The sequence below is a fragment of the Nuphar pumila genome, chromosome 7 (genome assembly GCF_984573655.1).
Source record: "Nuphar pumila chromosome 7, dmNupPumi1.hap1.1, whole genome shotgun sequence".
NCBI lineage: Eukaryota > Viridiplantae > Streptophyta > Magnoliopsida > Nymphaeales > Nymphaeaceae > Nuphar > Nuphar pumila.
This window is the reverse complement of record NC_143255.1, coordinates 10274618-10290043: the sequence shown is the minus strand read 5'-3', so window position 1 is coordinate 10290043 and position 15426 is coordinate 10274618. Positions and strand designations below refer to the sequence as shown.

Below are 15426 nucleotides of genomic sequence, written 5' to 3'. Positions count from 1 at the left end.
TCATGCTTCCGTCAATTTAACTTGGGTTTCAATGAACCTAAGATGAGTTTTGAGGCTATGTTTACTAATTTACCCTCAAAGCTTGCCCTCTTTTCTTGGGTTCGGTTTTACTCATCCCCATCTTCATACCCCTCTTAAATATCTTATGATGCAAGTTGTTTTGGATCAAATCTGACCTTATAGATAGATTAAGCAATGGTCGATTTAATAAGAATTTACCTTTGAATCATTTTTTTTTATGAAATTATTTTTTAAATTACAAAGTTTTGTGTTTTGTCAATTGTTGATTTTTTAATTATCAAAAAAACATGCAGACAAGTCGGATTTAAGTGATTTAAATATCAATCTTGGCTAAATGAATGATGTAGATCACCTCTATGGAGTCTGATTTGATCAAAACAACTTGCATCAATGCAATCTCAAGGAGGGGTATGAAGATAGGGATGACATAGGGGATGAGTGAAACCGATTTGTCCTTTCTCGGGCTAGAGTTTAGCTTGTCTGCAACCATGCTAATCTGCCTGGATTTGATCATGACCAGAATGAGCTCTTTTTTGTTTCGTTCTCACTCACGATTGAGAATAGAATGCTATAGATGCTCAAATGAAAGTGGGTTCTTCGATTGCTTGGATTTAGCTGGTGTTTGCATAGTAGAAGAAAAGTCCTACCAGTTGAAAGCCTACTTTTCTTTTTTGCTAGGCCAAGGGAAAGGCCCCCCATCACTGACTGCATATTATCATGCCTTGTGTTGGTAAATTAATCTCTGAGTTTCCCTTGCCCATTGGGAAGTACTCCAAGCTTTGACATTATGGCAGGGACAGTTTGAAGTAAGTCAAGCGTAAAAGAGAGGGTTTTTTCTTGGGTTAGAAATGAGTTATTGGCATGTTGTTTCTGTCTAGTCATATTTTCTTTTTTTTTGGCTTTCTTAGAGACTTGGGCCTTACTTGTTTCATTCTCCTGTAAAACAAAGGCTTTACATGAGAATGGGCTCAAATTTTTAAAAATTCATGTCAGCTTAGTTTATGGGGCGCGTTTGGAAAAGAGAAAAACTCTCAAAGGAAAGGAAAGTTTTGCCTATGAGAGTTTTTTGATATGAAATGTTCTCCAAAAGAAAGTTTTTCCCTTGTTTGTGTAACATGAGAAAAAACAAAGTGAGAAAATGTAAAAAAATGAGAGAGAGGAAGTGGGTCGTGGTGATGAAATGTGGTGAGATGGGTGGTCAAGAGTGTAAACATAAATTTTCTCTTGGTAAGAAACATTCCTTAGCAAAAAGTGTATTTTTTAGAAAATCTCTCTCAGCAAAAAAGCTCTCATTTGAAAGGGTAAAAATATTAGTACGATTTTTTTTTTGCATCACTTTTCCCACATTTTTCTTTCTTCCAAACATACTCTATGCAAAAACTTTTCATATCAAAGCTTTTATGGGAGGAAGGTATGAATGAATTTACACATTAAAACTGGTAGGTGGTAAAAAAATGAGTCCCACTTGTGCCCACCATGATGATTTGATGTTTGTTTTATTCATAGTATGAAAGGATTACATGAGGATTGCCAGGGCAACACTTTTTCATGCAAGTTAAGTTGCAAGAAACAAACAAGGCCTTAATATTTGAGGGATGATGCTGTAATTGCTTTTGTTTAGTTGTTTTTAGAAAAGGTAATATATTTGCCTTAGATTCAGCTTGACATGCCTCATGCAATCTCGGGTTGGGGCTTGGCAAGCTAAATCTTAAGTAGAAGCCCACAAATCTCCAAATTCAAGTGAGAGCTTTGAAATCTATCTGTCTCAAAATTCTGTTTGGGTTTTGGTTTTGAATCCTGTTTAGGAAAACTTTATCCAAGTCGAAATGAAAGTATTCGCCAACTCAATTCCAAGGAATGTTGGCAAAAAAAAAAGAAAACAAAGCTTGGATGTTCTTGCCATTGTTGACACAAAATTACAAATGATCGACATGCCCCTGATTAACTCCATACGGAGGGATTGCAGTTTCCATTTCAAACAGTTTTTTTTTTTTGGAGCCTCCAGGGGTATCCTAATATGCTGAAACCTGGACTAGCTAGGCAAAGTTATGGATATTGGAAATCATTCCATCACTCTCCGTTTGATCACTAATCAACTGCAACACCAATTTTTGCTCACCATTGTATATGGGCAGGTTACAAGTCATCAAAATAACCAAATTTGGTCTGAGCTTAGTAGTCTGGGCTCTAGGGCTTCGGGTTCTTGGTGCATTATGGGAGGTTTGAACTCCCTTCTCTCTTCAGCAGACTGCAACCTTCCAATCAAGGCAACAAGGTTCATTAATAAGGAAACTTCAAAAGCATCTTCCAAAGCAGGTATGTGACCATGGTGGTTACCGTTTCTCTGAAATTGAATAGTGAGATCAACATGTAGCAGCATCTCTTCAAGCTTCTCTAGATTCCTGTTTCCATGTGGTTGTCTGAAATTGACTAGTGAGAAAACCAATTTAAACTTGTCTTTAAATTATTTTGATCTTATATTGGACTTTGATGCGAGACATCAACTTTTACATGTAAACTCTGCTCACAAATAATAATGGTATGAGTTTGCTTTGGTTTGGTTTTTTAAATATTTGCCATATAGGCCCAACTATTTGCAGGACAGTTACATCGACTTTAGGTCTGTCTGAGGTTAAATAGACCAGTACCTAGATGCACCTAGATGAGGTCATTAACACCCCAACTGATGCACCCATGTAGGTTAATTGTGTTGGTTAAAATTTGTACAAGCTTAACCAAATAGTTGTCTCACTTGTCTTAATTGGGCCAAGTGTATTTAGCAAGATTTGGTTGGCTCACAAGTGAGTATGTTCAATTGGTTAGGCTCGACTTGTATCCAACATATCTGTTACAAGGGAAAATACTGGCTACACTCTAGAGTACCGTACTCTCTACTTAAAACTCATAGGTGCGAGTTTTATTTCATCATTTTGATGCCATAGATGCATTCAGCATGGTCGATTTAGTAATTAGTAATGCACTTTTGATCAACTAGCTTCAACATAAAAAAATGAATTTCAAAATCGTGAGATTTTTACACATTGAGAACCATTGAACTTTGAATTCATAAAAGATCTGCTTATACAATGCAATCAGACCATCTAAGACATGTGTTTGACTAAACAAACTATATATCTGTAGTGATTGATTCACTAAAAAAAAAATTAAAAAAATTGATGGTATGGGCTGTTTCTACTGGAGGGTACGGTAGGCTCGAGGGTAGCCAATATTTTTTTTTCTTTTATAATGTATTTAAGTAGAAAGATGAATTCATTTTCAAATAAAATATGGACATATATAGCGCATACAAGTTCTATCTAAACTATGATTTTATTTGGAACCATCTATTATGACACAATTGGGTAAAAGGAGCCTAATCCAAATTCGATGATCCAGATTCAACGAGAATCAATATGCAAATTTAGGGTTCTCATGGATTCTAGGTTATCCTAATTGTTCCAAGATCCATAGCTCTCTTGATCAGTTATTTGCCTTATGTGAGATTATATTTATAAATTAGGTTATTCAAGGAAACCTAAAGTGTGTCTTTGAAGTAATATATATGGGATTTTGTTATAAGCAAACAGTATTTTATTCAAGAATACCTGTTCCTCCTATATATATATATATATATATATATATATATATATATATATATATATATATATAATGTGTGTGTGTGTGTGTGTTTTCGACCAGCCAGGGCTGATCAAACCAGTCTCACGTGACGCTAATTGCATCAAAAGTAAGCCCAAAGCAAAGACTCAAATATTTCAAGATTCTAACATCCTAAAAAAATATATTTCAAGTTTCTTACAAACTTAAATATATCCTATGATCAATGGGCACAATCTGCTTTATCAATCAATTAATTCACGGATCAAAACATGTTTTCTTTGTCATCTTCTGTACATGTTTTTTTTTTTTAATTCCATTATCTTTTTCAATAAAAAGACTCCCAAAAAATCGCCAAAAGTTGCCCAAAAATCAAGTATGTTGAGAAACATGCACCACAGCAAAATCAACAGCTCCAAACCGTGGTTGGCTCTCCAAACTGCGTGATGAAGAAGGCCATCTCGTCTTGATTAACCCCAGATTTGAATTCCAGCAATCAGTCAAGAGGAGCCTCCTCATTGGGGGAATCCCCACTCCGAGGGAGTTGGAGAAGAGATAGTACGAAGAAGAGTCCCCTCCTCAATGGGAAGGCCCCACTGTGAGGTGTTCGGAGGAGGGATACTGTGGTGAAGAGCGGGCGAGCCCCACTCTGAGGGGATCAGAGGAAGAACGTGTTGGACTTGTTGTGGGTGCTTCTCTTCTGACTGAACCAATTGAAAGAGGTGATCATGGTCATGGGTGGTGACGTCCTTCTCACCCTCAAGTTGGGCCTTTGCCAATTCCCAGAATTCGTTCTCCTTGGCGTCCTGAATTCTCTCCTTCGCCACCCAAATCTTTGCGTCCAATGCAGACACCGAATCGAGGAGGGAGCCGACGTTTGTGTCGTCGAGCGAGTTGCGGGAGAGGAGGGAAGCGATCTCTGCGTTCTCCCGCCTCACCTGCTGCAGCTTCTGCTGGAGGTTCCGTATCTTCTCGGAGAGGAAAGCCGGGGAGAGCTCCTGCTTGCGCTTGTCTCTCCCCTCCCTCGGCATGCTCTCGAAGCGGTCGATGATGCGGAGAACGTCCGACCTATCCTCCGGCCATGTTGTTGCCGCCGGTGAGCCTGCCGGACCTCCCAGGACGATCGCGCAGACGTCGATGCCGACGAGCGTTGAGAGCTCGAAGGCCTTCTTCTTTAGTCCCTCACTGCGCTTCTTCATGTTGGGATTTCGCGACGAGCGTCTTCTTCTCTGAACCGTCATGGCCTTCTTCCTATGCAAGAAAATATAGGAAGGAGGAAAGAGAGTCGTCGGACGGGCGGCTGAGTACCGTACGTGGAACTTATCTCTCTCTGGCGGTTCATGTAATAATTGAAAAAGGAAAGGGGCACCAATGTTGTCAGTATCGGAATCGGATATGTGAATCGTTATATCGGTCTATACCGATACTCAAGTGTATCGTTCTGAACAAAACTTAATTAAAAATATTACCTGACACATGTTTAAACCATTAAAATAATATTAAAAATTGATTTAAAGCTATTTTTTACATTTTAAAAAAATGATATCGTATCGATTTTGTGGTGCCTTCCAAAAAGAAAAATATACCTGAAAGTGGGTAGTCCGAGATGCAACCATTACTTACTTAGATCTTAGCAGTCATCTTAGTTAGCTGACAAGTTCAAGCAACCTTATGAAGATCATGTTTTCTAGATGTTGGTAGTTAAAAACAAATAGAAAGTGTTCAATTATACTCATTTGCATAAAGCCTGAATATATATGTAGTTGGGCAACAATGAGGTCCCTCCTTAGTAAAAAAAAAATCCCACTTTATATGTCATCTAATTAGGGCTGTGAACAGAATGGATATGGACTGGATCATGCCTGATCCAAATTCAGATCTGAATTTTGTACAATAGATCCCAATCTGAATCAGATCCAAAGATCTATAGTTGAATGCGGAGCTGAAATATGTTGGGTAATACTGTATTAGTTAAAGAGAACCAAAAAAAGGTTTTTACATGTAAAATATGCAAACAAATAAGAATTCGAATACAAATCCAATTTAAAATGTTGATCTGAATCTAAAAATTATCCAAAGGGTTAAATATGAATCCAATCAGAATACCATTTCAGATTCTACATTAAGAATTTGTATGTATATTCACAATGCCACACATTTATAAGCAAGAAAAAATTTCATAGGAAAAGAAAATTTCACCTACGAGATATTTTGATATGAAAACTTTTCACTTGTTTGTGTGGCACGAAAAAAACAGGCTAGAAAGATGTAAGAAGCCACTTGGGTGCTGTGTGGATGGAGGAAAGCATTGGAGTGACAGCCAATGAAATGAAATACTTTGAGGGTGAGCGGTTGCCCTAACACAAAAAAAAAACTTTTGATAACAAAATTTGTCATTCCCTTATATGGAAGAATTTTTCCTACAGGGCATGTTTGGAAGCAAGAAAAATTCTCATGGGAAAACATTTTTTGCCTATGAGAAGTTTTCATATGATAACTTTTTCAACTGAATTTTTTTTGCTTGTTTGTGTAGCATGAGAAAAATGAAGTGAAAAAATGTAAGAAAATGAGTGAGAGTAAGAGCCGAAAATGGTAGTTGGTGGGAGGAAACTCTTCTTGTGGCAGCTCATAGAATGAGGTGTTGTGGATGAATGATTGCTATAATGCAAAAAAAAATTGATTGAAAAAATTCTTCCATCCCTCAGGTTGAGGAAATTTTTATATAAAAAAATCACACTTTTTATTAAAACTTTCTTTTAAAAAAAATTCTCTCGTCTGAAAGTGTTGAAAAACTTACAATTTTTATTTCCTACTTTCACTTTTCCTACTATTTTCTCACTTTCAAACTTGCCCATTAAAAACATAAGTTCTTAGGAAAACTTTCCTTCCAAATTTTCTCTCGTGTTGGACAGATGATAAAAATTATAAAAATTTCCCTTTGACTCACTTTTCCTACTATTTTCCTTGCTACTTTCTTGCTTTGAAACATATGTTGGGGACCAAACCAAATTTTTTTCCATGAAGGATGGATCATAAACCTAGTCGCACTAGCTAAGCCTGCCATCCATACAGTCGCAGTCCCGACAGTCATCCTTTGCTCTAAAGAGTCGCAAGCTTTGATTGAGCAAAGGGCATATCCCTTGTCCTCGTTAATGCAAAGAACTCACTCTCATGCAAATGGAACCTTGACCACCTGCCTAGTGGCCAAGGCTCCCTCCACTGCGCTAAATCCTTTGGGTCTTCCAAACATGCTCATAAAAAAAAATATAAGTGTTCTGAAAAACTTTCCTTTTAAATTTTGTCTCTCGTTTAGGATGGATGACAAAATATAAGTGTCCAAATTATGAATTTTTTCTTCTTGACTTTCACTTTTCCTACTACTTTCTTGCTTTCAAACATGCGAAAAATCACCCTCGAGATCAAACACCTAGTCACACTAGCTAAGGTGATCGCAATCCCCACAGTGTAAACCCGTAACACACCCCTTGCTTCTAGGGAGTCGTCAAAGCTTATGCTGAGGAAGGGCTTATCCCTTTTCCTCATTAAGGAATGGGACTAATGCACATGGAATGGGACCCACACAGTGGCCAAGGCCCCCTCCACTGCACCAAACCCTTTCTAACTTCCAAACATGCCTATAAAAAATATAAGTTCTTAAAAAACTTTCCTTTCAAAAAAATTTCTCGTTTAAATGGATGATAAAATTATGATTTTTTTCGCTTTCGTTCTTCCTACGGCTTTCCTTACTACTTCCTTGCTTCCAAACATGCATTTGGGACCAAACCAAATTTTTTTTTTCATGAAGAATGGGAAAACCATCCTCGGGATTCAAGGAAGGCACACTAGCTAGGACGGTTGCAGTCCCACCCCTTGCCCAAGGGGAGTCACCAAGATTCACTTTTCCTACTACTTTCCTTGTTACTTTCTTCCTTTCAAACAAACTTTCGAGACCTAACCAATTTTTTCCAATGAAAGAGGGGAAAATTACCTTCAGGATCAAAGACCTAGTCGCGCTAGGTAAACCTATTTACAATGCTTGGGTTGAGCAAGAGCTTATCCTTGTCCCTCATCAATGCAAGAGACTGACGCTCAATAGAATGGAACCCTGGTCACCCGCCTAATGGGGAAGGACCCACCACTGCGCCAAACCCCTTGAGGTTGGACAAAACCAATTCAAAATCCTTGTTTTTTGAAAAATAACAGGACGGCCTTTACTCGTCTTGGATCTCGTCGCTACTCGCTTGTTTAAGTTCATATTTTTGAAATTTGAACGGCAGCAACCGAAGCACCCTTTCGGTCTTTCCTCCTGCCCATTATCCTCTCTCTCTCTCTCTCTCTCTCTCTTAGATATTGACCGATCGAGACCATTGGGCATGCGCAGAAGGGCTGGTACAAAACTCTCTCTCTCTCTTCGTAGATCTTGATCGATCGAGACGATTGGCCTGCGTAGAAGAAATGGTATAAAACTCTCTCTCTCTCTGATTTTCTCTCCCTCAATAGCACTGGCGGAGGTTTTTGGGTGTTTTCGTTTCATTTTGGGTGAATTTTGTGTCGGTAGAAATGCTTGAGTAGAAATGGTGGAGAAGTTTCGTGATCTACGGAATAGGAATGAAGTTGGGCTTTTTGGGTTTCCGTTTTTATTCCCATGTCTCGGGTGGGGGGTTGGCATTTTGTTTTATCTTCGTGAAAAAAGATTACGGAAAAAGATGGCTCCTTCCTTTTCTCTTTGATTTCATGTCTAATTGATTCGAGGATATTTGAGTCTCTCCATCTTTCTTTATCTCTATGTTTTCTCTTTTTTTCCGTAGATGACTGACTGGTGAAAATCTCATGGAAAGTGGGAAATAAGAGACAGATACGTTGTCGGTTTGGACACAATTTTGTTGTGCCTGGTATGTCAGGACTAAGATTGGTAAGTCAAATTCTTGGGGGAAATGAAGCATTGATGTTGATTCATAGATCCATATCGGAAAAAACTATCGAAAGCTAGTTTCTTTGAGAAAAAAGAAAATCATGACATTTTTTCGAATTCCTCGTGTTGTTATGGGTCTCTTGAATTCATGATGCACTTCGGTAAACTACACGATTCGACAAATATTTTTAAGACTGTACAATGGGAATTTGAGACAGAGTGAGAGCGTTTGATGTATTGGGTGTTTTGGGGCTTCGAGAGTTCTTGTATTGTCATTGTATCCTTTACATTTGTTAGTGGATTTTCTCTCCTCCTTCGCTCGTGGATGTAAGCCTGATGCCTAAGTATACATATTTTTTGCCCTCTTATTCTTCCTCTCTGTTTTCTTCGTGGTTTGCATAGTTTTGGTATCAAAATGCCTTCAGATTTGGAGACAAAAAGAATCAAATTTCAGATGAAACATTAAAGAAAGCACTGCGAAATGGGGAATGCTGATGATGAGAAACGTCCAGATACATCAGGCTGCTGATGATGAGAAATGTCCACATAGATCAGGCTTTGGTAACAACTCGAGCGAAAAAGGAAAAGAAAACAATACATTGTGAACCATGCAGGGAATATGATTGCTGCAAATCAATTTTCGAGCTTGCTAATTAATTCAATATGACTTGGCTCTGTTCTTGGTTCTTTATTGAAACCTGATACTGGCCTAGATTCTGCGGGCACCATTTCATTCAGTTTTTACTTTTTATCTTTGAAATTATGTTCCATAGTTTTAACATTTTTCCATTTTGGCCATATCTTTACTCTTCCAAACAAGAAAGGAAACAGTTAAGCTTTTCCGTTTCTGAATTCTAGATTGGTCCACCTAAACGACCATTCTTTCAACTCTTCTCCATCAAATAATCTAGTTCTGAAACTATCAATTATGTGATAAGCAAATCTGATCTTTAGTTGGCTTTATTTCACTTTTCTCTTTTTTAACCTCTTTGTTTCTCTTCTCTATGTATTTCTGCATGGCCGTCTGTTAATGACTTCACTTTTACGTGTTTCTTCAGGAGATGCCAGAGAAACAAAATGCTGAGTCATTAGCCAATGGACCAGGTTTTGCAAGAAAAAGAATTAAAATGAGAGATTTGGATTCTCTATGCAATTCAAAAAGTATGAACTTCTTATTTTTTCATGTCTGTCAACACTTTATTTTATGGTTTTCCTTGTAAAAGCTACCCATTTCATGTCACTTTGTTTCAATAATTAATCATGAGCGACACAAAGTTGGATTTATTTTTCATTAATTATTCTGCTGTTCTTTTTAAGTTATTTTTGATCTGAATATGGGTGTCTTTTTTTTCTAAGAATAACATGGTTTTAGTTGGATATGTGGTTGTCTGTCAGTTTTTCTTTTTCTTTCTTTACACTAGATTCCTATTTTGGTGTTTTTTAGTATTGTGTGTGTTGTTTGCATCAGTTTCTTTTAGGGTGTATTTCATTGCCTAATATCTCAAGGCAATCAAATGTGACCAAGTGTCAACTAGTATTTTGACAGACACATGTAATAGGCATCAACCTGCACGTAAAAGCAGGACTCGACCCTTATGGTCCGTTTACTACCTAATGTACCTTTTGCCAAGTAACTTGGATGTCAACTTAGCATTTTAAGTTGTATGTTTGAGCTTTCTACATTTGACCATAAAAGAATATATTTTAGCATTCAAAGTTGTTTTGTCAAAAGCCTATTGATTATGAGAACAAGTGCACATTGTGGATCTTAACAATGAAAAATGAAATGCATATGGAAATTTTGGCATACTATGTCACAAGGGTGCACCATTTTGGCTGTGTGTTTGTGTGGACACGTGAATCAACATGGTTACATGCAGGATATGCTTGTCATAGGCATTTGACCATGTCCGATGCAGTCAAATGCCTTTGATTGCATCGGACATGGACAAGGGCATGTATCTACGAACACTTCACTTAGCGTGTGTATCCCATGGTGACATGACACGACACTTGGACACTTCGCGGACACGATATGACACTTAATGGATATAGTCAATTCAGTTTCACATACAGTCAACATTGTGACATTAACTTTATCTATTTTCTTTTGTGATCTTATTTGCTTATGTCATATTCACTTGAGTTCTTTTTGGTTTAAACTTTATCATCAATTGCATTACATTTCAATTCCAACTTAGTTTCATTCTTTGATATCACTAATTATAGTGATTCAGCATTCTTGTTTTATACGCACACACACACACAGATACATCTATTTGTGTCTATGGCCATGTCCCTTCATTGTGTCCTGCTCCCGAATCCATATCCATGTGACATAGGTGTGAACTATGTATGAAATGTAGATGCAGTCAATATTATTATTGCCGTTGAGTGATGAGAATGTCACTCATTGGAGAAAATTCCCTTTAATTGCTTAGAGGGTGATACTGTCATTTAAACTATTGATAAGCTCTATTCTGTCCTTGAGTTCCAATGACTTCTTGTAAAACATATGGAAAATGATGAAAATGCTCACAAATCCCCTTTTTGTCTTTTGTCAAAATGCAATGGAGAATTTTTCACATTTGGGAATTGGAGGCTGGGCCAGGTTCTGGACTCATCATAAGATCATGAGATCTGGTCACTCAGGCTTGATAATAAATCTTTGACTATTAATAGGTCGATTTGATGTTAAGCTTTTGGTCCATGCTTAACCAAGGGTTACTAATGGTTCAACCAAGGCTGCTTGTTTTAATTGGTTACTAAGCAATTGTGTCATTGATGCTGTAATTTGTTGAAATTCAGAAATTTAGATGACTTAAGAAACTTACTCTTTCTTGAACTATCCTATGGCACTGCAGAAACTACACACCAGAATCATGAGTCCCTGGAAAATAAAGGAAAAGCTGCTAGTTATTTTTCTAGTAAGGAAGGCGACAAAGCAAACCTTTTATCAACAGATTTACAAAGTACGAGTAGTGTCATCCATAATAAAGGAGATTCAGTTGAGTCTGATGCTATAGACCCCATGATGGATGTAGCATCCAATGCTGTTGGAAGGGAGATGAAACTGCAGTCTATAACACCAGGGCGAAATGCTCTCTCACTTTTGGGAGCTGCAGCTTGTCTAAGTTTGAGTCATCTTGAGAGACCTTTGGTTCAAACAAGTAAAGATTATATAGCTTCTATTTCTGCAGAATCAGCACCTGAGAAAGTCAGTAATGAGCCACACTCCGAACAAGAATTGGTGGCAAATATTGAACACCTTAAATCTTCAAATGGTGTTAGCGTGGATTTGACTTTGTGGCCACCTATCATTTTTCAGGATGATATGACAAACAATGTTAACAAGATCAATGAGAGTTCACAGGAAGAAGTGGTTTCCAATGGAAATCAAGATCAGCTAGGTTCTGGCAGATCTTGGAACTATGCCAAAATTAAGAAGGGTTTAGATACAGATGGCAAAGCTTCTGAATGTGGGAGCTGTACAGGCCCATTAGATGACACAGACTCCTTGAAAGTGTGGAAGACAATGAAACAGAATGGTTTTCTTTCATCCCAACTTCATGCACCCTTACATAAAAGGGTACACATATCAAATCTAGCTCCATCAAAAAAGCTGAAATCTGACATGCTAAAGAAAAATATCGAACTTGCAAAGAGGGAACAGGTTAGTAGATTTTCAAAGATTGCAGCTCCAAGTGGATTGCTCACGGAACTGAATCCTGGAATAATTAATCATGTCAGAAACAGTAAACAGGTTCAGTCCATTATTGAGGCTCTTGTAAAATCTGAAAATCTTGATAATTTTCAAACTAAAAAAAAGGCATTAAATCAACTGACGGAAGGAAGGAAAGAAATGAATGAAAAGAAAATGGACCCTGAAGGAATGCTTGATCTAGATACTGATTGTGACGGTGTGTCTGGCAGTTCAGCTGCCTTGCTTGGTTCTGATGATCATGTACCTGTACACTTACTGAAAAAGGTTCAGACCAAACACAGTGTTGATCTTTCTACCTGTCCATGGTCAGAGCACAACAAAGTCATCGAACAAGAGAAATTAGATAAGAGAGATGGAATCAAAGCTTTTCTTGATTCACAATTCAACTTACAATTTGGGGACGCACTCTCATCGATGCTGAAAAAGGGGCCAATGACTGTATTGAACACAAGTTGCCTGTCCAATGAGGAGCTTCCTACAAATCAAAACAGCCTTACTGGTCTTTCTATAAAAGGTTTTTGTCATTGCAAGCAAACTATGTAACTTTTTCAGTTATCTGTTGACTGTTGCATAAACAAATTTTGAGAACCCATGGATGAGAACTATGTAACTTTTCAGTTATCTGTCGACTGTTGCATAAATAAATTTTGTGGATCTATGGATCAATTCCGTTGCTTAGATCTCAAGTTAGGTTTAGTTTTGGTATGGAGCTAGCTTTTTGGTCACCTGGCTTAAGATTTTGAAGTGGGGCTCTCATGGTTACCTAAGTGCATACATATTTAGGTTTTATCCAGTCATATCTTGAGTATCCTTCGGTACATATTGTTTCCCTACACTTTGATTTGTTACATTTAGACTTTATCAAGTCATTGACACATACACTTGAAAATATCAACATTAGAAAGCTTGGTCTTTTGAACTTATCAAAATGTTAATTGAGATGATTATTAAGACCTGACTAATGTTTATTTATTTATTCCGACAGCTGCTGCTGTAGCCCATCAATGGTTGGAACTCCTTAGTCAGGACATCCGGGGGCGACTTTCAGGTAACTTTTACATGTTCTAATATGTTCTTACGTAAGGAGGGTGTTAAGAGTCAATCATCAACTTCAAAGCATGTCATGCCAAGCTCTCTAACAAGTGAACTGGTCAGCTTGTTCCAGGCTGAACTAATTGACCAATCAATTCAGATAGTCATAGGAACCTAACTTGATGTTTTCAAATGAAATTCAGAAGCACTGATTTATCGTAGAATTACTTATAACCAGTACTCAATTGGCTTCAATGTCACTTGCTTCAGCATTGCGGCGCAGTAAGAAGCGAATCCAAACCATGATACAAACTGAATTGCCTTTTATTATGTCGAGGGAGCTCTTGCCTAACCAAGGGAATGACACATCCATTAAACGATCCTCCAGCGCTAGTTGTACACAAAATGGATTACCTGAAAATCATCTAGTGAAGTGGAGATCTCTTTTTGATCAAATGGAGAAGGCCCTACAACAAGAGGGAAACTACCTTGTGAGTCAGAGATGAAGTAAATCTGTTTTTGTAAATTTATTTTTATGTGGCTAGAATTTTCTGTATATCTATAATCTCTCCCTTTTTATTTTCTATTCTGTTCTAGCATACAAAATAATATGCTTTTTCTCTTAATTTCTTTCTCATTTTCTTAAAAAGAAAGAGGCTCTCTTTCGGAGTTGGATGCTGATAATGTAGTTGTGGATTCCATAGGTAAGTGAAATCCATGGAATTGATACTTCCTATTCATCAGTTTGGGAAGATTCAGTCACTCCTTTGCCATCACGCTTGCATGACTTACCTTGGTGGTAGTCAGAAGCACTGTGGGAGTGGCTGTGGGGTGTGTGCTTCCAAATTGCCACCTCTTTGTGGTGGTATCTGGTTTGAGGAGTTAGAGGTGGTACTTTCGATGCCAACACCCTCAAATACCCTTTTTCCTATGCTTCCAGACACATTCTGATGCTATGCATTTAACAGCTCCACCCTTGTGACCTCTGACGGCCATCTCCCAAACAGAGCATGGTAGCTTCTGTCTTCATGAACAATGTGTATACTACACTGAAAAAGAAAAGCCTAACATAGAACTTTGTGGCTTTTAATCCAGGAGAGCTGGTTGAGACAGGTCAAAGAAATGCAAGTGCATTGTGAGGGTGGCTTGCATGGAATTAGCATGAAAAATGTGGAACTACCAGAAAATAGCTCCAGGTAACCTTTTGATGTTAAATTATTACATTCATGCTGAAGTGCTCAAAAAGTTAACAATGGGGAAGAGGAGTTCGTAACTTTGTAGAGCTGTTGCTAAATGCAACTGTTATGACATAATTAATTATCACACGAACATTGTTTATATGAGATGCCTCTTCTCATGCATTTTGTTAAGCAAGTGCAAAATTTAACACTTTATTCTGTCATGTCTTTTACTAAGTTTCTGGTAAGCTTTTCTTGTTTTAATTGAATTTGACCGGCATCCCATAATTTTGGCTAACCAACTTCTTTTTGTGAGCACAGATCCAAGAAAGATGATAACCTCGAAGGGGAGTTCGCCGTTAGAGCTGCTGCAGCTTCGATATACTCAACTTGCAATTTTGCAATGTCAACTGAGAATATTCATTGCTTCTGAGCCAATCACCATGTTTCGTCTGTTATATATGTTACTATTCATTGTTTAACTTTTAACTTAACCCAATCTCTGTTATTGATTGATGGTTTGGGTTGTAATCTAAGTTTTCTTCTGTCATTTCATGATGATTTAGGGAATATAAACATGGGAGTGTATGCGGAGATAGCAATAAACAGGTTGTATTCCACATCTTTAAATGATCACCTTGTTGATTTAGTACTTCATCCTGCAGGTATGAACCTCTCAGTTGCTTAGGGTTTTGCTGCGGTGTGGGTTTGTGGTCCCAATCCTAGTCCGATGACATGTGTTGATTTCCCCAATCCCTATCGTTTCTCTTATCGGTGGGGCCACTGGCATTCCTACGAGGCATTCATTCCTCTTTCAACACTTCGATAGCACATTGTCATTGAGTTTTTGGTTGGTAAACACATCGTCCACATATTTTTTTGAACATATTTTGTTTAAATAGAATGTGAATCATTGTTTTCCGCATTGCTTTTTTCTCAATAAC

General features: G+C 37.8%; 1 protein-coding gene across 3 annotated transcripts; it reads left to right on the top strand.

Annotated features, from left to right (window-relative positions):
• The first annotated feature begins 7830 nt into the window (after positions 1-7830).
• On the top strand, positions 7831-15107 carry LOC149831107 (uncharacterized). 3 transcript variants are annotated; one of them, XM_090011977.1, is made up of 7 exons: positions 7831-8094; positions 9607-9709; positions 11413-12786; positions 13258-13320; positions 13575-13795; positions 14400-14500; positions 14804-15107. In XM_090011977.1, the coding sequence occupies exons 1-7, from the start codon at positions 8092-8094 to the stop codon at positions 14913-14915; spliced, it is 1977 nt and encodes a 658-aa protein (XP_089868103.1). In that variant the 5' UTR covers positions 7831-8091; the 3' UTR covers positions 14916-15107. The 3 variants fall into 3 exon arrangements, with proteins under 3 accessions (XP_089868103.1, XP_089868104.1, XP_089868102.1); XM_090011976.1 differs by lacking the exon at positions 7831-8094 and adding an exon at positions 8376-8548; XM_090011978.1 differs by lacking the exons at positions 7831-8094; positions 14400-14500; positions 14804-15107 and adding an exon at positions 8360-8548 and having other exon boundaries at positions 13543-13748.
• Positions 15108-15426: the final 319 nt, after the last annotated feature.